The sequence below is a fragment of the Takifugu rubripes genome, chromosome 20, assembly GCF_901000725.2.
Source record: "Takifugu rubripes chromosome 20, fTakRub1.2, whole genome shotgun sequence".
NCBI classification, from domain to species: Eukaryota; Metazoa; Chordata; class Actinopteri; order Tetraodontiformes; family Tetraodontidae; genus Takifugu; species Takifugu rubripes.
In genome coordinates this window covers 4,419,694-4,443,670 of record NC_042304.1, presented here as the reverse complement: position 1 = coordinate 4,443,670, position 23,977 = coordinate 4,419,694, and the positions used below count along the sequence as shown (strand labels likewise).

The 23,977-nt window shown below is 47.0% G+C and overlaps 2 protein-coding genes across 5 annotated transcripts; both read right to left on the bottom strand.

Moving 5' to 3' along the window:
• Positions 1-141: 141 nt before the first annotated feature.
• c1qtnf7 (C1q and TNF related 7) lies at positions 142-4,317 on the bottom strand. 3 transcript variants are annotated; one of them, XM_003973919.3, is made up of 3 exons: positions 3,957-4,317; positions 2,303-2,480; positions 142-999 (listed from the first exon to the last, which is right to left on the bottom strand). In XM_003973919.3, exons 1-3 carry the CDS (start codon positions 4,236-4,238, stop codon positions 371-373), a joined length of 1,089 nt encoding a protein of 362 aa, XP_003973968.3. In that variant the 5' UTR covers positions 4,239-4,317; the 3' UTR covers positions 142-370. The 3 variants fall into 3 exon arrangements, 2 of the variants coding, with proteins under 2 accessions (XP_003973968.3, XP_029684567.1); XM_029828707.1 differs by having other exon boundaries at positions 2,303-2,539; positions 3,957-4,090; XR_003886391.1 differs by having other exon boundaries at positions 862-999; positions 2,370-2,539; positions 3,957-4,090.
• Positions 4,318-5,689: 1,372 nt separating this feature from the next.
• On the bottom strand, positions 5,690-20,433 carry cpeb2 (cytoplasmic polyadenylation element binding protein 2). 2 transcript variants are annotated; one of them, XM_029828706.1, is made up of 10 exons: positions 19,089-20,432; positions 17,406-17,675; positions 13,780-13,870; positions 11,154-11,177; positions 10,139-10,312; positions 9,976-10,065; positions 9,778-9,896; positions 9,593-9,707; positions 9,327-9,508; positions 5,690-9,122 (listed from the first exon to the last, which is right to left on the bottom strand). In XM_029828706.1, the coding sequence occupies exons 1-10, from the start codon at positions 20,001-20,003 to the stop codon at positions 8,895-8,897; spliced, it is 2,208 nt and encodes a 735-aa protein (XP_029684566.1). In that variant the 5' UTR covers positions 20,004-20,432; the 3' UTR covers positions 5,690-8,894. The 2 variants fall into 2 exon arrangements, with proteins under 2 accessions (XP_029684566.1, XP_011612827.2); XM_011614525.2 differs by lacking the exon at positions 11,154-11,177 and having other exon boundaries at positions 19,089-20,433.
• Positions 20,434-23,977: the final 3,544 nt, after the last annotated feature.

Sequence of the window (23,977 nt, the reverse complement as noted above, 5' to 3'; positions counted from 1 at the left end):
AGGTCCAAAAGTGCTGTGCGAATGTCACTAATCTCATCAGATTAAATTGCGCATAAGGGACAAAAACATAAGATACGACGTTTATTTCATTCCACATTACGGTGGATTGTTGTCTCATAAATACTTTTTTGATGAAAGAAACCACAAAGTAAACACAAAGTTTATTTAAATTATTGTTAAGGTATTAAGTTATACATTTTACCCAAAGCCAAATAGAAGTAGTCAAGCTTTATTAAATAATACAATTCCAAATATTTCGACAAGCAAATAGATGTATTGTAAATATATAACCAGCAGTACAAATATTTATTAAAAAAAATATTTCCAGCTATACCATGAATGTCACTGCCTGTGTGATGATTTGCTAGTTTTATGTATAATCCTCTGCCAGAGCATCAAAATAGTCTGTGTCTGCATAAAGGAGGAAACCAGTGAACAAGCTGTCAGCCCAACCAGCATCTGCAAATAAGCCATTCTGGTCATGGAAAAAGATTTCCAGCCACACCTCATCTTCAGGACTCAGGTACATCACAGTCGACCCGGATGCAACGTCGTGGTTTCCCGTGTTGGCATCAAAGGTTTTGATGCGAAACTGTCCGTTGTGCACCAGGCCGATGGCCAGGTGTTTGTTAGCCACTGTGATATCATAGGAGAAAAAGTAGACCCCCGGGTATGCGCAGATAAACTTGCCTGTCTGTGGGTTGTAATGGCCACCATCATTAAAAAGGACTTTGTTGAATTTGATGGGTGTGTTCTCTGCAGGGTAGCTGCTGGTTATCCCCACAGAAAAGGCCGATTTTGGCAGCAGGCTGCCACACTTGCATATTCCCCCAGTTCCACGAGAGCCTCGTTTCCCCCTTTCCCCTTTGTCCCCCTCCTGGCCTGGAGGACCAAGTAGACCCAGATCCCCTTTCTCCCCGGTAGGGCCTCGTTTACCTGTGGGCCCACGGTCACCTTTGCTTCCGATCTTACCCGTTGGGCCGACTCTCCCCCTCAGTCCTGCAACAGTAAGAAGATTGCTTTCAGTTAATGCAAATTTCCACTTTCCTCTTCGTTTCAGTTCATTTACTCGCCCAAACCGTGACACGAAGAGTGAATGAAAACACAAAATCCCCACCCTGCTTCAAGCATGAAGTCACTGTTGGAACAGAGCTGCGTTTGCCTTGAATTAGCATCAACAGCCAAAGGATCAAATGAGCTCCACGAAGCCTGTTTGAGCAGGACGGGTTCTGAATCTGCCGTTTCATGTTCGAAAGCAGGTGTGATCAAATGAATTCTGCCACACACAAATCGCTATCCAAAAACCGCTATCAGATTTCTGTAAATCATCCATGGATGTTATCAGCGGTGGGGATCTGCTGTAGGCCCAGAGAAAGGCACGGCAGAGAAGAAAAAAGAGGAAAAGCCATCGAATCTGCAAAACTGTTTCAATCTTAGGAATTTCAAACATTATCTCACTGAGTGTCAGACTTTTCATCTATCAGCCAGTGTAAAAATGCAATATAAAAGTGATAAAGATGCATCTGAACCAAAACAAATAATCCGAATGTTCAATGATGGATGAACTTTGTCTAAACATTTCTTTAAAAACGATCTTTATACGTACACCCGGCTCACATTTTGGGTTCATCCCCATGGCCTGCTGTGGCCAGTTCAAACAATCCTTATCACTTGTTTCAGAAGATGTGCTTGGATCCATAATTATTCAATTATTTTTCCCCGATTATCTAATGTGACGTTTCAGGGTCTGTTTGTGTCCTGTGAGGATTAGAGATTAAAACGTGTTCAGTTCACAAGAGGCCAGCAGTAGTCGCTGCCCGTCTTCACGTTTGAACGTGCAGATCTTTGCCTCGTTTGAATATGGTAAACATGGGAAGGAAATCAGCACGAAAAGTATGAAGTCCACGCATACCGGAACCTGAATAACTGGGACCAAGTGGACGGAGAACAAGACTCAAGGCATATGTGTAGTTTAGTTTGCTTCCTCTAGGCTTCATTTTTAAAAAACAGTCCCTTCTGACCAAAGAGTGACGGAGGATAGTCGAAGATTATTTTTAGTACAGAGATATTTTTTTTAACAAAGGAATGAACAAACGCTCTGGTAGAAATATCTGCTGGGCTCTTGAGCCAACGCTGGAAAACATGAAGGCACAGAAACACAGTGGTCCCAGTTTATTCCTGATCTGTGCTGCATTTAGTTACAGAATTCAAGTGCTGCTCTTCACCCGTACAGTAACGTTTGTTTGTGATCACACAGTGACTCTTTTTTTTTTTTTAATGTTCTTGGTTTTTAATAATATACCTGCGTCTCCCTTCTCTCCCTTTTCCCCCTTCCTGCCATCTCTGCCATCTCTTCCTGGGATACCCACATTGCCATCTGCACCCGGGGGTCCACCGGGGCCTGGTTTCCCTGGCAGGCCTGGCGAGCCAGGGACGCTGCAGACGAGACGCGGGCCTCCTCTCTGCCTGGCGTCCAACAGCTGCCCAAACACACAGTGGCACAGACAGACCGCTCCCATCAATGCCCACATCTTCAGCTCTGTGAATGCACAGAAAGTGTCATAGAACCTCCAGCATGACCCGCAAGCATCTGTGACGCAGCTGTAAATCTGTGGTTGTATAAGGATAACTGCACAGTTATTACAGATGGAATTGTGTGGGTTTTTAAATGGTAGCAAACAGAAGAAATGCAGCTCCTGTGCACCCCCCCCCCCCCATCGAGCGCACAACACGGCCAGATGCAACAATTAGTGATAGACTCATCCAGCGCTGAAGCGAACGCGAAATCTGAAACAAGCCGCATTGTCTCAGGTCCAAGTGTTGTCAGCTGCCAAAAGCATTCCCGAGTTATGACACAACGCGCAGCGCGCTTTTTGTCAGGGGAACGTCATCACGGAGCGCTTGACCGGAGCGAAACATTTGCTGCACGCTCCACGCAGGGAAAGCCAACGCTCCAGTCCTTTTACAGTAATAAGGCCGATGGGAGGCAATGGCAACAGACACCTTCCACATGTTTAAACCTTCCAGAATGAAACCATCTGTCCATCCCTCCATCTTCAATCTTCCCCTGCAGGGTCGCCCCCTCCTCTCTTTTATGGAAGATTTATGGGCCGTGCGCACTTGTTTTTTTTGTGTGTGCCATGTGTGAGTGGGAACGTAGGCCGCGCATCTGCCCTCAGATCTGGCTGCAGCTTAAACATGTGTGTCCTGTTTACGCAGAATCAACAACTTCTGTTCGTCTTGTTGTTTTTTTCTTTCTTACAAACTGTTTCCCTTGGCATCCTGCGCGAGGCAGCAGCGCTTCAGGGAGGCTCTGTGCACCCAGGGAGTCATGGGAAGTAAACAGGAAGTGCTCACACGGCCTCTGCGTGGTCAAAGTGTGGCGTCTTTTTCACTCCCAGAGCGATGAAGTGGCGACGGAAGCGGCGTGAGGTCTCCGCCCGACCGCTCCGCTCAATCAGAAGCGAATGAGCGGACTGAAAGTTCCTACGACGGTGTTGAAAGTTCCTACAACGGTGTTGAAAGTTCCTACAACGGGCTGTACATGCCTGTTCCATAACGAATGGCCGGATCGTCAGCAATAACAGAGGAACGTTAACGTTGGGACACTGACGTGAGACACGTTGAGGGGACTCCGTGTCTGTGGCTGTCGCTCAATCCAAAGGTTCGGATTCTCCTGGAGTCTCTCCAACGGCTCCATGTGCCTGAAACAGGTTAATCTTGTCCCACTCAGTTGCAAGAATTCCAATATAACTAGTGCAGATGTGTGTTCAGTGGCACAGCCAAGGAGATAAAGTGTGGATGCTCTGCTGTGGGCACGAGCGTGCACGAGGCATGACAAACACACACAGGTATTCCAGGTATCTGCTCTATTGAGCCCGGGTCCATTATTCTTGTAAATGAACAATGCGAGTCAACCTGCACAGGCAGCTACAGCCCGTCAGCCGTGTTCTTACCACACACTTGGCAGCTGCTCTTCTCCGATCAGATTCCTCATCTTCTTCTTCCTCTCTTCTCGTGTCCTGATCTCCTTTCGGCCATTTGACCCCGCGGTCAGCGCGTCCTTTGTCCTTTTCCTGCCGTGTTCTCACACATCTGCGTGCACAGCTCGGAGGCTCGGCTTCTCTCTGCGGGCTCTCTCTCCCTTTCCTCCTCCTCCTCTCCCCTCCCTTCTTTCTGCCTTCCCAAGGCAGGCCGCAGTGATCCATGCAAAAGCCTGAATGCGGAATCATCTCCATTATGTCACACAGGGCGACTCCCTAAGTATGAAACTCCCAAAGTTAGATCCGGCACAATAAGGCTGCTGTCGATCCATGAAAGGTTGGATTGTGCCTGTCTGACCTCTGTCTTGATCCCACTTGTAGTTCCAGCATCCACCTCTAGGCGGCACTTCGCCTGACAGGCTGAGCTTCCCTGCATGAGGATTTATTGCAGCTAATAAAGGGCCTGGTTAACCTTAATATAATTACATTTGATAAAAGAGTGCAATTATATGGAGATGTGCACAAATCATCCACTGCATTAAAACCAGGGCAGCAAAAGTAAATAACTGTGCTGGAAACCCTTCATCCTGGTATTCCCGGGAACGTCACTTGACACAACACAGCACACAGCGGAGCGAGCAGACCCCATATGGTGCCGTTTCCTCCGAGCACAATAGACGTTCTGAAAGAGGAACCATCTGAAGGAGGCACCTAAAGCCCAGACTGAATTCTGAGTTAGCAAACATGCTAAACGGCCTGTGGAACCTGCAAGATTCCTCAGCTCCGTGTGCGAGATGTTGCCTCCATCGACTGGAATTCCCTCACAGATATTTGTATGCTCACTGCTCAAGCGAAACTTTGGTTCTTCAAACTTCCTCTACCCCTCCGGAACAAAGGCTTTGCACTCGTCACAGTCACAGGTTGTTATGTGCCAAGATTGTCAGTTAATTAAAGACATGTTGCATTCAACCTTATGCTGTCTGGGCACGTCTTTAAATCCAGACAGATATATTAAATAGAAATGGATTTTAATCACATACCGGTATTGTTTCTTTGTGAGCTTTGCCAATAAGAATAAGGATTGTCACCTTAACTGTTTTATACCCTCCAGGTTACAGGGAGGGTACACAACAGGTGGAGACAGGTCCACCCATGGATGAGGGGCCAGTTCATTGCAGGGTCCTATAGGGGCATTTGTGGGTTTGGTACCTTGCTCAAGGGTACCCGGGCAGTGCCCTGAAGGTGTTCTACTACCACTTTTTTTCCTGCACTGGGGTTCGAACCAAGAACCCTCCACTTCACCGCCCAGGTCCCAACAGACTGAACTACCACTGTTTAATATACCTCAAAACTAGTGTGGTTGGGCGGGAGAGAAAAAGGCTGGATGGATGGATGGGTGGGTGGATGGATGGGTGGTTGGTTGGTTGGTTGGATGGATGGGTGGATGGATGATGGGTGGGTGGATGGGTGGGTGGATGTTGACATCTACTTCTGCAATACTCCATAAGACATTTGAAATATCTCACCAGTTGACTCGAAGGCTCCATCATAAAGCCTTTGTTACCATTTTTAATTGCGCCACCTACTGGCAGCAGATGTTAAAGCGTGGGGGTGTTAAGTGAACAGAGGAAGACAACCCACGGAAGAGGAAGCTTTAACCATCTTTCCAGCCGTTGTTCCCAGTAAAGCACCAGTTTCAGGCCTGATGTGTTCAAACAGAATGGGTCTTTATTCAGGAAGTGAAAGAAAGAAAAAAGGATAGTAATCAACACCCCATTGAAATACAAAACCAACAAAAATAAAAATAAACATGATATTCATTTTGCATATCAAAGAACCATTCAGCAATATTACAATCCACACACCTCATAAACCACTTTTGTGAATCTATACACAAACTTTGATTTAGAAATTAGTCACTTTAACATTAAAATTACAAATATTTAGCTTTAAAAATAATTAAACTCAAAATAAGATCTCAGCAATTAGCATTTAAAGTTTATATATAGTGTATTTCCACATAAAAATACAAAATAATACCAATGACGTTTAAATATGAAAAATTATTCCAAGAATTCCGCTTTTAAATTAAATAAAATGTGGGATAAAATAAGATAAAATCAAATTAGAAATATGCATGAAAAAGTCTCTCCTTTTGTTAGCAAAACACTATCCAAAATAACTACAATCATTTACATCAGTACAAAGATATCTGGATTTAAAAATAGTTGCAATGAAAAACGGGGTTAATTTTTTTTTTCTGACAGTAAAAAATGACACTGTGGATCAGAAATCTGCAAAATATGCAATGAAAAAAATAAATCTGCATTAAAAAGGTTTACACTGTAGTTCTTACTTTTATACAAACATTAGAAACAGTATTGCACATCACAACACAGATTCGAGGTTAGTCAGCCTTTCAAAATGTGTTATATTCAAGTTTCAGAGCATCTATGAGGACAGGCAGCTGGGGCCTCGATGCAACAGGGGAGAATCTCAAGTGTTTTCCAAGAGTAGAATAAAACCTTCATGTTTTCCTCCTACAAATGAAATGTGCCTTGTGGATAAAAATAAGAATCAAGTGTGTATCAAATACTTGGATGCTGTTATTAATGACGGGATTCTGTGGGATTCTTCAGAACATCTGGACATTAAATTAGCACTGAGAGAGTGTGAGTGTGTGTGTGTGTGTGGGCGGGGGTTGGGGGGGGGGGTGGAGGGGGTGAAAGAAATCGTAAAATAGTCTTATTCAAATAGAAAAATACAATCAAAATCAAATAGTTTTGTGTGTGTGTGTTTTTTTTTTTTCCGTCTACAAAAATAGTGAAATAAATATGATCTGTTACAAAAACAAGGACGCGTAAAGAACAAAGTCAACAGTGTTTAACATAGAAAATAGAACCTCACAAAAACAGCACGAGTCAAGTTTCACGGGTGAAAATCTTCACGCGGGTTCACATCATGAGAACTTAAAGCCACGGAGGGTCGCGGGGAGGGGGGGCTTCGGTGGGGGGGGGCTTTGAATTCCACCTGCGGTCCTCAGAACAATCAGACGACATTTATCATATATTATATCAGACGGCTGCTCTACTCGTACAGAATATAGATAAATTAAGACCACTGCTTCACACGTTATAAATAAGCAACCATGACAAAAATAAAAATTTCATAAATCATCTGTAGGATAATAAATAGGTGGAAGTTTAGAGAATCTACACCAGTAGCCAAGTCACTTATAGGGGTGGAGAAGAACTAGAAAAGTAGTGCATAATATAAATTAGAAGGTAGGTCATAAAGGGCTAGTGATTGGGTGAGAGGTGGACACGGCCCCATTCATTGGCATGACGGGAAGGGTCACGGCGAGGAGCACGACACCGGAGCCACGCACAGCACGGTACAGTACCAGACGGACGGGTTACACCACCGTCCCCACAGAAAGATTGTCCCTAAAAAAAGGTGGTTATTGAGCGACGGTGGAAAATCAACCGAACGATGCCAATAAAACACGGGAGTCGAGAGCCGGTGCCGCCGTCTTAGTGGGGCGGGGGAGGGGAGGGGAGGATCCAGGTCGGCTGTCTGAGTTGTGTTTGCTCGCCTTTAGAACCGCGCCGTGCAGGGAGAGTGAAGGCAAGAGGTCCGATTCTCCTCCACGTAATCTGTACTTTAACTCAACTAGAGCCTCAGTCTACGCTAAAAACACTCACACAGCACAGAGACGACACGAACACAAACCACCCGACGACACTCTGCTTCTCTTCTTTTTTTTAGCCACACGCGCCGTCATGTCCTCATGATGACGGCCTCCACTAAGTCTACAGTAGAATCAATATCATGTCCATAACTGATCAAACAACAGATAAACATCAACGCATGCAAGTTTAAATAGGTTGTTTTTTTTTTAGCTTTGTCTGATTTTTTTTTCTCCACGTAGGCATCTGCAGTAGATGTTCATGCTACTAGACGTTTATGTATTGACATTAATTAGGGTTTCAGTGGTTTGCTTTTCTTTTCTCTCTCACATCTATCTATAAATATGCTATTTGTGTAACTAGGCCTAATATAACATGCACTTTCCATGGCAATGGGGGCCATTAATCATCAAGTGCATACTGCATTTCATTTTACATGATTCAGGTTTATAAATGGCATTAAATATAATACCTACAGTACACATTTATTCATATAGATGTATATATATATAGCAGCAAAGCTTCTAAAATAGCTTGTTAGGTATGACTGATGATACCATTAGCAAGAAACCGGATTTAGCATTTTGAGGTATCACTGGATGGGTCAGCGGGTGTGCAGGAACAACCCTATAATCTTTGTTTTCAATAAACCCTCTAGCGAGAACGAAAGATCCCCTGTTAACGTTAAAATAACATCCGTTTAGCTGAAAATGTGTCAATTTTAAGCTTCCTATCATTTTGCTACCTTTGGTTAATGACGTGGGGCAGGCGTCAACGTTGTAGAATCAAGGTTCTCCCAGAAAGAAATGTGCACTACACGCACTGTAGGACAGCTAGCAGCAGACAGACAGACAGACAAGCTGCCCCCATGCAAAAACATTCTCATATCTACTTTAAATCTCACATACAAAAATAAGAATAACAGTAATAATAAAAAAACAAAACTACAAAAATCAATCTCTTTTTTTTTTTTTTTAAATATCCTCTTAGAAAAGATGAAAGTACCACAAAAGAGTTGTAGAGCCTGAGATGTGAGGGGGGTTTTGGTGAAAAACTGAGGCCTGTTGTGTTTGGCTGCTACAAAAGATAAATAGATATATAGAGCATATACTGTATCGTGTTACATACTTGATTATACTGATAGCTTAGGAGAGCAGGAGAGGCCGCGCGACGCTCTTATATCAGCTAGCCGGTGTTGCATTTCCCTTGACCGCGTCTCGTCTTAGTTCCAGCGGAAGTGGATCTGGCGGGGGCGGTCGGCTCCCTCCTTGACCAGGGGCTTGTGAAACTCTCGCCCGGCGCGGGAGTGGATGTTGGCCCAGCAGAACTCGCAGTAGTACTGCAGACAGGTGACGTTGGCGCAGAAGAAAGGAGCAAACTTCCCCCCGCAGCGTGCGCCCTGACACTCGTCGCACAGCTGATCGTCCAGGACGTAGGGCTTCACCTCCACCTGTGGACAGATGTGGAACACAGACGGAAGGACATGTAACGCGCGCTTGCTACCACAGAGGCCCAGGAAACGAGCCCAGACACTCGGCCATATTGGGCTTCGGCCCTTCATAGCAACAATAGCAGGCGCAGAGTGTGGAATACACACCCTAGTAACCAATGAGTCACACACACTCCGTGACAGATGTGGTATTTGATAATGTACCCGCTTGTCAATGTCTCCGTGCTGCAGCTGCACAAATCTGGCGCTGATGGCAGCGATGTAACTCTGTTGGTTAGAGAAGGCCACCCTGCCCGCCCCCTTTGGGTACTTCAGCTCTGGGTCGGTGTCAATCCCAGCGTAGCACACGCCGCCGTAGAGGCGGTCCATGATCATGGCCAGCTCAACTAAGGAACAGATATGGAACAGAAATTCATTAAGTCAGCGAAGGGACGGACGGGAGTTTGGGTGGATGGGATGCCATGACGTACTAGCTCTGAGGGGGCGAGGAACTCCGCCCACAAAGATGGTCTTGCGGGGATCGAGGGGCTGAGATCCGTCCATCACAAAGTCGCTGTCGCTCAGGTTCCAAGGTCGGATTTGCACCTGAACAAAGTGGCGTTGGAGCTTAAATCTCCCCGGCAACTGTTGACGCGGCTCAGGAGGGTGATCTTACCGGCTTGTCTTTGATGGTGGGGCTGGAGACGCACAGGTAGAGCTTCCCGTCCTCCTCCATGCAGGCTTCGATCAGAGCCTGCACGGAAGTCTCCTCCTGGAACAGCAGGAACGCGTAACCTGGAAACACCCGACAGGACAGTCGCCCGTGCTGTCAAAGCCTCTGAATGCAGCATCGACCCAAAAGGAGCTCCCTTACCTTTCGGGGGGAAGTAGGATTTGCTCTCTGCTTTGTGGGGCCAGTCCACCACCAGGTGACCGAAGCGGCGGAAGCTTGAGGTGATTTCATCTGAGGTGGATTCAAGAAAGGTGAGGAGGAGCAAAGGCAGGAACAATCCTCAAACACTGCCGGTCGCCCTCACCTTCGTCTATATCGGGAGGCAGCCCGCCGACGAACACTTTGCGCGAGAAGCGCTCGATTCGCTCCCCGTTCTGGTGGGGGTAGCAGTTGGGGGAGCCCAGGACTCCCGGGACGCCCTGGTTGCCGTGTCCGTCGTCGAGGAGATTGTCATCAATGGGGAAGAGAGAAGAACGTCCTGTTGGGGAAAACGACAATCGTAGCTGAACCTACACCTCGTGTGGTGCAATCACACAATCACACAAACAGAGGCACAAATCAAACGTGCTCCACACACACACACACACACACACACACACACACACACACACACACACACACACACACACACACACACACACACACTGACAGACAAACAAGTAAACACGGTAATGAGGTGGGCTCAAGACTTCTGAGGCGAAGCACCATCCTGGTGGTGGACCCATCTTTGTCTGAGTAATGCATGTAAGAACTGTGGGTCAAAGCTGTTAATGACCTCGTTATGGAGCCCTGACGAGTTCAACGACGTCAAGTAAATCACAGCAAGCTATTAGAAGATATCAGGGGGACGTTACAGGCAGAATAACGTGTGTCAGCCAAGGCGGCGCACTGGAGGGCTCTCCTCTCCAACTGATTTACAGATTAGAATTCAAGTAGAATAAAAAATATAAAGCACCTTGCAAGTCAACAGGTTGGTTGAGTTAGAAATACCAACATGTATACAAAAAAAGGGACTTTACAGCATTGTAACATGCGATGAATAAAAATATAGGTACATTTGAGTGACTCCTGTTGGGTCACAATTTAAATGTATGTAGTTTATATTCAAAAGATTATTGTATGAAGAACGTTATAGTTCCATAAAGCAGAGACACAACCGTCAGTGCTTCAGAGAAATGACTCGATAACCTTTAACCTTTGACACTGTGCATGTCCGGACACTAAACCAGCAGTGACAGAGGTTTGTGGGCTTTAGGTCAGTATCCATCGAAGCAGCGAAACATGCGACAAGGGAAAAGGCAAGAGTTAGACGGGTTTACCTCGGCGTCTCCCATAGCTCCTGGCTGCATGTGGAAAAGTACAAAGTGCAAGTTTCAGCTATCTGGACCAGGTTAAAACATGCATGGAATGACTCAGCAGTTAATCAATCACTATCCAATCACACAACCCATTGATTTATTTAAAAAAAAAAGAAGACATTTTAGCTTCTGGTGCCTTTACGTGACCAAGATTCAACGACTAGGTTCTACGGCTGGATTTGGCTCATTCCGTCATGCGTGTCACGAATGATGGAATCCACGAGGAAAGCTGTCGGGATTCTACGCGTTACGTCACTGAAAAGCTCCGGGTGTCCTCTGTCGCCAAGGACAGCGCGGCTCACCGGAGCAGCACGTTTGCTCTCAGAGACGTGAGCCAAACCAAAGGAAATGCTGACTGCAGGGCCTCTGGAGGGGAACTATAAGAAGCAAAAGCCATAAGAAGAGTGCTCAAAATGATTTGCTCTGCCATTTGATCCTGATTTGTATCCCACTGATCCTGTTATACAAGAAGACTTTATTTTAGCATCAATCTAAACCACAAAAAAGTCTAAATCTCAATTTCTGCTGATACCAAACCTACCACACGTCACCTCCCGTGACCCCACGGAGACGCGTTTCTAATGGCTATCATGTGATCTGTGGGATCACATGATAGCAGATCCACAGTGAGCAGACTGTCTATACATGTGTGAAGCAGCTGAGCGGAAACACAGAAGATTCACAGCAGAGCGCGATGGTGCCGACAGATAATGACCATTGAGCACGAGCAGGCCATCAGCCCCGAGGTGGGGGCATCCCGCACGGCCCGACATGAGAGACAGGCACGCACAAACACACACACGCACGCACGCACACACACACGCACACACACAATGCCTGTCTGTGAATTTAATCTGGGAGTGTTCTCACATGTCTGCAGCACACACCGCACTCAGCCAGAGACACAAAGCTCTTATTCTGTTAAATGATACCCTGAGCTGACGTTACAGGAAATCGGGGCAAACTTTATAAAATGAAACATTTGTTTCCATTTAACACGGACAAATTGGTGCTTTTAAGCAGGATCGATGGCTCCCATTTTAGAGCTACGCTCTGGCCGCTGAGGCTGTGTGATCTTCTAGATGCCAGCTTAAGAAGGAATATTTGTGGTGCCCCCCTGTGAGCCAACACTCATCTGCCCTCTCTTTTCTCTCACACACACTCTGCGGGGGGAGGGGGGGGGGGAGGCCAGAGTGTGTTAATGGGAGGACAGCCTGGCATCATGGAAAGCTGCCGTTTCTGGGGAGGGCAGGTATTGCTGCCTGTCCTGCCATTTTTTGACATTCTGCCACAGGGGGGCACTGGTTTACTGCAGCTAAATATAAAAAGGTTATATCAAAATGCAGAAATGTAATGAGAATCCATGTAACAAATGCAAATTAGAAAAACAAAATCAGGTAGTAAATGTCAGCTTTCTCAGGTCATGGGTGGTGGAGCTGCTCGCCTTGTTAGCAGCGGCAGGGCTATAAATGGCAGAACCTACCCTTTCAAGACCCCCCCCCCACCCTCATCTCCTCTCCTGGCTGTCAGGCACAGTGTGTGAAAGTGTGATCGGGGCTAAAATTAGTCCAGACCCCCCCCCTGCCCTATGTCCCCTCCATCTGCTTGAGCAGGGAAAAAACACAAGACAACTGACCAAGAAAGGACCAGGCGGGCCGGACAAAGGTCGGTAACGGAGACGACGCGTGGGGAAAGACAAACCCACCATCCCGAGGATTTGCTCGTGGACGTTTTTGTTGCGGTGTCCCATTTTAAAGTGAAAGTTTAGCCGACCAGTGAGGCCGTAAGTGAGCTACAAGCAGGAGAGAAGGTTAAGAATGGTGCAGTCATTTGAGACTGCAGCTCCTCTGATGTCCAGCAGCTGAGTCCAGGAGGCTGGGACAGTGTCACAATACAGGACAGACCACACACTCCGGGACACGTATCGATATCATGTGGAAAAATCACCCGCACAAATACCGCTTAAAGGGACAAAAAGTCTTCTTGTGGTATGAAGGGTCGTGTTCTGGCACCTTCTTGAGCATCAAACGAGCGGGTCGATTTAAAACGCTATTTACACATGGATGAAATATACTGTTTGTCTTGAATCCCGTCTGTTGTCCACCATCTCCTACACAAGCGGAATCAACTCAGACTTGTCACACGTGACCCTAATCACTGCCTGTGTATCCTTAGAGAGCCGTCGCCATGGTGACTCGCCGATGCCCTGGAGCGAACGCATGGATACTTTTGACTACTTGTGCGCTTGTTCACACCCGCGGCCGCTGAGACAGGCTGACCTGAGCAGGGAGGTGAGGAGCGCCAGCGTGTCCCCCTTGTGGGCTCTGCTCAGGTTAAGCAGCAGCAGGATCAGGAGCTGGAAGGTCATGTTAACATTCAGCTGGTGGCACAAGTATTAAGCTCTAAGCAGGGGAGAAAATAAGCTGGCGTGTGGAAAAACAACACGGCTCTGGGAGCAGCGGGGCCTGTCACCTCCCTGCACCGAACCACTGGGGCCTCTCCGGCGAACATGATCGCCCAACCACCCCCCACGGCACCACCTCCCCCACCCCGGATGGACACAGAAAAGAGGGAAAGGCCGCCTTACTTTTCATAGGATCCTGCTCGGCGCGCATGATGTCGATCAGAGAGCTCTCCAGGGAGTGCATGTTGAGACTGTCGTACATTCTGGAGCGGTCCTGGAAAAGCACACAGGTGTCAGCGGGGCGGGGTGAAAACATTCAACACATGTCGCTGGCGAGGGGCTAATTCCTCATGTTTCGAGCACACGTTTGAGATTTGGCTCGGAAATAATAAAGCCTCTGAAGCGTGGGTATTTGGCTTAACGTGCGAGGAGTTGACGAGAACGAGTAGCTCACGCTTGGATTAACATTCTTTCCATATTTTTATGGACGTGTGAAAATATAGGAAACAACAGTAGGTCCCAGCACAAATCACATGTGCTGTCAGTCTTACGGAGGGGATTTTGGTTCACTTAGACTAATGTGGATCCCTGGAACTCCACTCCCTGGATATAGGGAGTCCAGAGACAAATACAGAGCATCAATAACTACGACTGACTCATACGGCAAAACTGTGGTGACTAAAATATCACAGATCGCCTAACCTGCCTCACCACGCCCAACGCCACTAGAGTGAAAAGGCCGGCACTTCATCCTCCGATGATGGAGCGTTTGATGCCTAACGAGCTTCCATCGAGCTTTCCCATCTGTACTTGTCGGAAAAAACAGGGTTTGATAGTGCTAAAAATAAACGACGAGCAACAGTGATCTTGAAAAAGCCTCGGCAGACGTGGAATTTCTGAGTCTGGATCCCGGAGCGGAGCTCCAGAGGGCCGCACCCACACATTAGTTTCATTTTTAAACTTGTTGTCTTCTGCTCGCATTGTGCAGCTCCCTGGAGCCGAGAAGAGAGTTGACACATGACCGACTGTGCACAGCTCATCATATCCGAAATGACTTTCACACATGGACGCATCTCCAGATGAGCCATGGGGTGACACTCTGACGTTATAAAAAATTAAATCAGCACATACAGCAGGTGTGTGGCTAAATAAATACTTGGTCTTTCCTGTTCATCATAGTGGTCTTCAGGGACTTTGTGGCCCCACATACTCAACTCATCCAAATTGTGGTCATTTCACAAGAAGGTGTTAGAAAAAAAAAAGGAGTATAACCACTAAAGAACAGGTAAATGATTTTTTTTTTTAAAAAGAAAAACCTCCTAGAATAAAGGAGAAGACTTTGAGCTACATGCTAACATGCTAACCAGGCTGGCATCGGACAGGCGCAGCCTGCAAAGCCGTGGGACAGCTGCGGTGCCTGGATTATGGTGACATAATCAGATAGAGCACTAGCAGCTAGATAGTTTGCCAGGTAAGACTGTGTGTGCTGATGGCGGACTCTGCGTGCGAAGGATTTCTTTCTCATTTTTTTTCCAAAAATCATGCTCACTCAGAGTCTATCCGTAGCATCGGCACCATCCTGATAACAGAGGAAGACAGACGGAGACTGAAATTGACCAGCTATCAGTTTAACATAATGCATTTGTGCAAAGTTGATTTTTCTTTTGTACTTTTTCAGATTAAAGAGAAATTGCCTAGCTTGGTCTTGTTTCTTTATCTTTATCATTTAACCCCCACCCTTGCACAGGAAAACCTGCTTTCTTATTATAATAGGACAACAAACGTTCACTCTCTGTCCTCAAACTCTATCTGCTACAGTCTGGATGAGTTATGACAGAGAGATCAAAAATAGACCGAAACGGCTTCAACAGCAGGAAAAAAGGTTTGCTTTGGGTATTCCTGCGTAAGAATCCAGCATTCCCTGCTAAGGATGTGCGTTACTGGCTGACCATGACAGCGCATTAAAAACAAAACAAAAGTCCAGCGAAAGCATCGACCGCTGTGGGAAGTCTAAGACGTGACGCAGGACAGATTCATCACTGACTGCCAAACACTAAACAGAAAGGAAGGAAGGAAAGGACTTGGAATCTTAAAAATTCTAGGTCTGAGACTGTTTATGGAAATTAACAATCCATGGAGTCAGGCCTGTTTCCTGGAATCGGAAGCACACTTCTCGGGACTTGGATCATTAATAATCTGAATACTTAGCAACAGCAAATCCATGAAGCCACATTGTTATTTAAGTGATATCAGGAGTCACATTAATGAATGTTCTCTGTTACTGGTATTTGTAACACTAACGATAATAGAGACGTTAATGAGAAGTTCTCAGAAGTCATGAGAAGCTAATAAAAAAAACGTTTGTGTAAAAGATTCAAAAAAGAAAGTCAACAGGTATTAGCCATTTAGCTAACAAAGCTAACTCGGCTCTTGCTGATTTGGTGTTTAGCAGAGAGAAAGCGTTGCTTCATTAATGTGCTCGCAGCACGGCCTGGATTATCCTGGGCAAAGAGGGTCAATATAACTGGGAATGTACTTTTATGGTCCTGTTATCACATGGTGATCTTGCTAAGCAGCCTTGCACAGACTCCACTCTATTAATGTGTGTCAGAGCCACACAGCATTTTCATTTTCAAATCAAAATGAAGAAAATGTGATTAGGTGGATATCATCGGATCATAATGTGTTATTAATTGTTTGCGTCAATGTGACATATCAATCAGCTCCAAGTGTCTCATGGATGAGAGCCTGCTTTCTGGTCAGACTGTTTCTCATCGGCTCTGTCATGAGATGAGACCTTGGCTGAGATTGGTGACAATTGTCTGACTAACATAAACGTGTCTGTCCCCCAAAAGCCTCACAGTGGTGCAGGAAGTACTTTCTTCTGCACGATGAGACGCTTAGTCTTGTGAACATCATGAGCTCCAGAAATAGGAAGAAAGCCAGGGGGCTTTAGCTGTTTTAACAGCTATTCCTGGATCTTAACCACTTTTTTTTTTCTTTCCCCACACAAATTTAGGTGTGTACACTCGACCTACCGTAAAAACTGCCGGCAAAATATTCAATTATTGTCAAATAATATTGAGATAAATCGCAGCACGTCTCAAGTGGACGCGATGACTATTAATCGATGTGGACTTTGCCGGTGACGGAACCATATGTTGTGCTTTTCAGTAGCAATTTGCATCAATAGGTGTAATTGACCATGTTGAAGGGGACTTGCTGGGCCTTTTGATATGCGTTTATCAGCATTTACCTGATCGACCACGAAGAGACTGTGGCTAACATCAGCAAAGGGAAAACAGAAGTCTGACCGTCTCAGACTGATCCTATTTAGATCTCAACTAAAACTCTAGCCTGTTTATAGGACACAATAAATGGTTATTCAGAAGCCTTAAATATGTCACACATATAGAAAGGAGAACGTATATATATATTGAGCTGCAGCGGCGTTGGCCACCCCTGGTTCACCCCTACTACAGGTTAAACTACTGCCCAGCCCCCACTTTGTTACACCTTTGTAAAACCTGCGGAGCAAACGACTTTAGCCCCCCCCCCCCACCCCACCCATGCAATTGAAATGCAAACCCCGTTGGGTGGTCATTTACACATTTGTATGCCTTTGCATCGGAAGCGTCGGTTGAAAAGTGTCCTGCTCGAGTTTCACCTTCACTGGGGAAACTCTGGTTTCAAGGTTTCGTTGTTAAGTGATCTTTTTTTTAACCCTTTGAACGCTGCCGACGCCAAATGTGGCGCAACGCCCAGGCCGAAGCCCCGTCCGTTTGCAGAAACACAGCAAACTGTCGTACCTGCAGGGGCAACAAAGAGTTGCTGTTGCTGTCTGTGCGGAAGATGTTCTCTTCTATCCAGGATTTAGGCCCCAGTGATCCTCCGGATCGTGGGAACTTGGGTGGAGCGATGACGTTGCTGGAAAAGGGCTTCTTCAGGGGCGAGGCGTGGCTAACAGAGCCAGGTACACCCATCCCGCTGCCTCTACGGTGGTCCCGGCCCCAGGACATCCCCCCGGAACCCCAGCCATTGCCCTGGTGGCTGCCCCAGGGAGACGGTTTCACCATGGGCTGTAGAGACACATAGGGGTGGGGGGGGAGGAGGGGGGATAGAGGGCAAAGGTTAAAACTGATCACGGACAAAAACTTTGCGTCAGATGGTTTAAGATTTCTGTCATTCTGGCCGATCTCTCTGTGGGCCGGCCCACAGCTAAGCTTGATCTGCTCCTGCAGCGGGTGGAGAGATAAGAAGATTTAAGGCTTTGAGTGTAATACCAAGTATCCGCTACGCTGCCACACCACCAGTGACAGTCCCACTCTCTCTCCACCTGGACCTGGGGTCCAACCGTACACATGTCAGATATCCAGGCCCATCAAATCCAGTCCTGACAGCTGGATAATGTGGGTCGGTCCAAGAAATAAACATTCTTCAGAGGCTAGTTCACATTTATGTAACAGTTACGTGCAACAACCTTTAATATCACTAATACCAGCCGGCAACAACTCACGAAATGGATGTCTTCCCCCTGAAATAAGAGGAATATCCTACTACATCCCTCTTTATTCCTACATTACACACCAAAATGTTGGTTATTGGTCCTAATTGTCTAATGTTTATTGTCCGAAAAGTCCGATTTCTTTTTGGAACAATTAATATGTAAGTTTCCTTCATTATTAAAAATACCAATATATATTAAAAAAGCGTATTTACTCTTATTAACAGTTGTTACAAAGGACAAACACAGAAGCTGTATTTTTAATTGTTATAAGTGTGTGCTACAGTGGTTATTTCTGGAGGGATTATCAAATATAATACTAGAACAATCAAAGCGGAGCAACAAAGGTGAGCGAAATAGCAGCTCTACAGCAACACACCCAGTCACGCACACACACACCCGTCACAAACACACACACCCAATGTGCAAACGACATGAGAAACCCGAGCCTGTGGGATACTAACACGCAGGTCCGACACCAGGGCGCATGATGAAGACCTGTCTGTGGACGGCGAGCGGCACCAAGATGGCTTCCTTACACCCAACCGTCCCTCCATTTAGGACACCTATCCCTGCGAGCTTGGCCCTCCAACGACCGGGATGAGTCGGGATCATGTGACTGCATCCCCCTGCCAGCTTCCAGGGTGGAACAACAGCCAGATTCAGCGATGCTCCCTCATTTTCCCAGTTCACCCCTCCCTTCAAACCACAGGCCCAGGAGGAGAGAGCAGCAAACACATTATAACCAAAGAATGTAGACACGGAGGCCTTTTAGGGCGGGCGCTCCATCACGCCACGCTCCCTGACCTCCAGACATCCTGCGGTGCTGCTCGCTGTGAACTAGGAGGCCAAAACAGCTCGATTTATGCAGGTTAACATCGGGCTGTGGTGCGCCTGTGTTCCATTTTTGGAAACGGTGAGAGGGATGAATGAGAAGATCGGGGCCGCCGTGTCACCTTCACGTGACTGACGGCCTGCAGCAGCTCACCTGGTGTTGGTTGTAGTTGTTCCTCTGCTGGAGGAAGGCGCCCTGCTGGGGATGCATCTGGGGGCTGACCGGGGATCTGCGGCTCTGAGCCTGCTGAGGGACGTTGATCTGGGGCGAGAAGGGTCCGCTGAAGCCTTGCACATTAATCCCGGCACAAGGATTAGCTGACAGCGGCGAAAAACTCTGAAAGAAGGCCGGGTTGATGGAGGAGGGGACACCTGGGTAGAAGCCGTTGTCAGAGTCCGCGTTGGGGATCTGGTTAATGGCGTTGGCGTGGATGGGATTGATGGAGCTGGGCGCGGGAGGGGGCGATGAGCTGGTCTGAACGGACCACGGGGTTCCGAAGCCGGGGAGAGAAGGCGAAGAGGAGCCTACGCTGGCGCTCTGCATCTCCTGGGCGGGGAGGTTCGGGAAAGCGGCGCCGAGCCCTCCGGACAGCATGTTGCCGGTGCCGCCGCTGCCATTGCCGTTCATGTGGTGGGCGATGGGGGAGTCCATTTGGAGCCGGTGCGGTTTCACGGAAGTGGGCGATGACGACGCAGCATCAACTTCAGCCTCTTCCACCGGGGAGCCGCGGGGGTCGGCGGCGCTGTGCTCCAGCTGCCTCTGCGGCAGGTGACCGAAAGCTCCGCGGGGCGGGGGCGACTCTGCCGGGCGGAACTCGGAGTGCTGACCGAGCGGCTGCGGGTGCGTTTGTTGGCCGGGCTGAAGGTCACAGATCGACGGCGTCGGGCGGAAATCTCGACCGAAACCGGCGAAAACCGTCTTCTGTTTGAGGCGGGTATAATCCGTGGCGAATGAGTCCAGTCGGCCGCGGGGTTGGTTCTGGTCTCTCCCGGATTTGCTGGTGCAGCTCTTTTCCTCGGTTGGCGGGGGTAATTTCGTGCTATTCACCCCCGCAGGCTCATCCTGCATGTTTTGCTGATGCGCAGCAGCTGACAGGAACAGAGAGGCGACGTCTGAAGGGCGAACCGGGATGTGACTGGCCCCAGGAAACCGGCGTAATGTCGGTCAGTCGGCTAATGGAAACCGAATCCGTCTCCCGAATCAAATACCTGTATGCTTTTAAATCTATATTTAGCTTTTTCGTTTCTCGGCGAGCCCAGTTTAAACCGAAAAGGGAGCGAGCAGAGACAGAGAGGAGGGGGTCAGGCCTTCGCAGGGAGTCGGCTCTTTCAGGTCTTGGTGTCGCTTTAACGCGGCGATATTATATTTTATCTTTAAAAAAAAAAAGACCGAGCTTTTCTTTTTTTTATTTCGGCCTTGTCGACTAGCTTGGTCCGCTCCGGTGCGACCGTTCTCCCCCCTCCTCTGGTTACCGGCTGCGCTGCTGCGGCAGAGGATTAAAGGTCCGCGACTCGAGCGACGTCACGGCCGCGTCACTCCTCGATGCGTCCGCCTCCGCCAGCCTCGAGCCAGAGCCGAAAAGAGGAACCGCATTGTTTACGTCATTTTTTTTTCATTATTCATAAAGTGCAGTTGGCCTACACCCTCACTCAGCGCCGGAGGGCTAATTTACAGAGAGAAACGTCATAACTAGTCTCCAAATAAAGCCTGAGCGAGCCTGCCGTAAGTGTTTTAATTTTACAACGCAAGCAGCGACTCTACATGCTGTTTACAAGGTCTGCTGCATTAAAACTGCATTGACGCACACACGCACGAGGTTACATTTTCCACATACAAATACTGATGTCAAAATGACTTTAATAATAGTTTCATAATACTTAAATGCTCAATGTCCACAGTTTCCTCCAGGGTTAGGTCCATTTGTATTCCGTCCACAACAGCGCGCACTCCCGCGTAATTTTACGCACAGGCGCTAAATATAGTTTTTGTGCCAGTGCTGGTGATTCATCTTCATATGGTAAAAAGGAATCAGCCCTACTACGTGCCTCATAAGTAATACGAACTCAATTGCAAAATAAACGATAGTTTATAGGTAAGATAGATAGGTAAACGATAGTTGTGTGTAGGTTAAATATGTCAGGATTCGTAGAGAAGGAATCAAGATTAGTTTGGCTTAATGGCTTTTGAAAATGGATATGACTACTAACATGTCTGATTAACTCCATTACTTAAGCTGCACAAACCTGGGAGATTAAAAAAAGACAACTCAAGTTTTACTTCTAATTAGATGCAAATTAGATTCAGCCCAAATTCAGTTTATTGTTAGCAACAACACCCCATTAGAGTTATTTGATATGAAACACACATCTGCATCACTTTTCTATTTCCAGACTGAACACATTATTAAACTGTTGTCATGTGAACGTGCTTCCTAATGAGGAAGACAGATAGTGGAGTTGCAAAGCAATGTGCAGGATCAACCTCCCATCTGCTGGCTGCTAATGATGAGGGCTTAGCTTAGCACAGAGCTACACACAGCCTCCACATGACATCCTCACCCACACAACGTGTGCTTCAAATCAGAGGCTTCTAATGATAAAAGCATCACAGTTCACAGGAGATATGTTGACGTTGAATGCTGGGAGCCTGCCAAGTATGAACACATGAATTATCATCACTGTTGCCCTCTTCGCTCCCTCCACCACACATTGGGTAGGTGGTGAGAACGTCCTCCTAAGTGGTGTGAAGGCGGATACCGACAACTGTCACGACGATTTTAAGGTGTAAGAAGATACCCTTTTTGGAAAATGCACCATCATGAGGTCCCAGATGGGACACCAGTCCCACCAGTGAGGGGGCAGGTGTGGTGGCTATGGTGAAGAACACCCATGATTACCAGCCCCAGTGAGTGCTGAGGGGAGTTAAATTGGGCAACCTGCCAGCTGCTGGTGTCTGACGATGATGAGCTGGGGGAGGGAGAAGTGGTGGTGGTGGTGGTGGTGGTGGGGGGCTCCATCCAGAGTGGTTGGGGTGGAAATGGCGTTGCTGTTCAGTACAGAGGGATGGTTTTGGGGGGGGTGTTCACTGACTCGCAGCTGCCCAGTAACATTTGAAATGTGACTCACCGATGCCAACGCGTGATGTGGGCGCAGCAAATATCGGTATGGACACGGAAATGCAGTAAGACCTGATCACCCGCATGAATTCGTGATTATGATTATTATGGGAGCTACATTCACATTGGTCTGCAGTTGAGCTTGCTAACTGGTTATACTGGTGGGGTTGGTCTTTAGCACGCACCTGGCCCACTGAGAAAGCTCAAATTTCACCGTGCTGGTAAAGCCTGAAATATTAAGGTTTGCATGAGTGTGGATGGCTGTCACACTGCAGCTGCAGTCGTCATAGCAACAGGTAATCTGCATTTCCTTTTGTGGGGTTGATTACTATGTTTGACTCTCTCTCTCTCTCTCTCTCTCTGCCTCTGAAGGGCGGAGCAGATTGATCAGCTCATCCTCTGACAAAACCAACTCCTGATAACTCTATTATGGGATAGGTGGGGTGTGTTCTAGTTTTGTCTGTCACAGTAAACCAGAAATGTGCCTCCCATCCTGCGTGTTGGACAAAAGTAGTCTCACAGACCTGGACGTGTCATTGACCCAAATGATCATCACACCTCACTGTAGCACTTTTTTTAGACAATAACTGGCTGAATAATGTTTCTACAAGAGACAAAAACAACCTGATGGGAATTGATACTTTCAATGAATGAATGAATCAGGCTGCTTCACATTGACTAAAACCAAATGCAACTAAATTGTTTTAAAAAGGACATAATGAAATGTATCACTTGTAGCTCTCTTTAAATCATCTTTATTAGGTTTCAGATGTTTTGAAGATTTTTTTTTAAGAAAATCTCTTTGTTCCTTGACCACTCAGGCGTCTTTGTTTACTACATTCTGGTTAATAAGTGAACCAAAATCTCACAGGCACCACTCAAGGGGAAGGGTTGCATAAATGAATGTAAACTTTACAACTGCTTACGTGCTCGCGGTGCGCCTGTTCTTGTTTCACCCGAGGTTATAATTTTGCATGGCGGTCTGCTGTTTTAATGCCAGGTCATGGGAGGGTTTTTTATTCACATTTCCATCCAGCATGGCCTCCAGGACGGAGGTCCCTTTGTTGCTGTAAATTGTCCTTTTGTTGCATCTCTGTGGGCACTGAATAGCTCTTTGTGTGCTGACTGATAAAGCTTCTGCAAACAGTCATCACACTCACACAGACACGCAGAGATCGGCGTGACGATGTTATATCCACGTTAGGACGCAAATTACCAACACATTGACATACAGTGTGACAGTGGATGAGCTTATCTCTTATCCAAACTGGACCACACCTTTACCAGTTCACATTGAATCAATCAAAGGGGTCCTCTCATCTGTAATGGGTAGTATGAATGAGCAGGTTGAGATCACAGTTGCACATTTGCATTTTATGGCCCACTGCAGAAGGCTTGCAGCACTGATTAGGGTGACTTGTCTGTGGTTGGAGGCTTGGGACCAACCAAGCACATCTGTCATGTTTTTTTGTCTTCTTTAAGAGAGCTGAAGGCAGTGATTCTAAAATGTTCTCTACAGAAATATGTTTTTCTCGAAAGATCAACTCTCTGCTCAATTTACCTTTCATCATCTTTGATCGACTTGATCCCCTTTTCTTTGTCTTTGTCTCATGACTCTTGTCACTAATCCCATTCCCCATATTCCCACGAGGGCTCTTCAGCGATTGTGTTCACGTTACATCTGTCTGCTCTTCTGGCTGCAGCTTGTGTGTGAGGGAGAGACATGGCGTTATCTTAATGTCAGGGCAAATCTCCTTTGGTTGCTGCACAGAAGCCAGAGCTCTGTTTTAACAGCAAACACGCACATGAACAGATAACAGCCTGTAGCCTTCTGCTTTCCATGGACCATTTATTTGCACACAAATACACACACACACACACACGCACACACACACACACACATAAGTGCATGTGCGCGCAAACACAA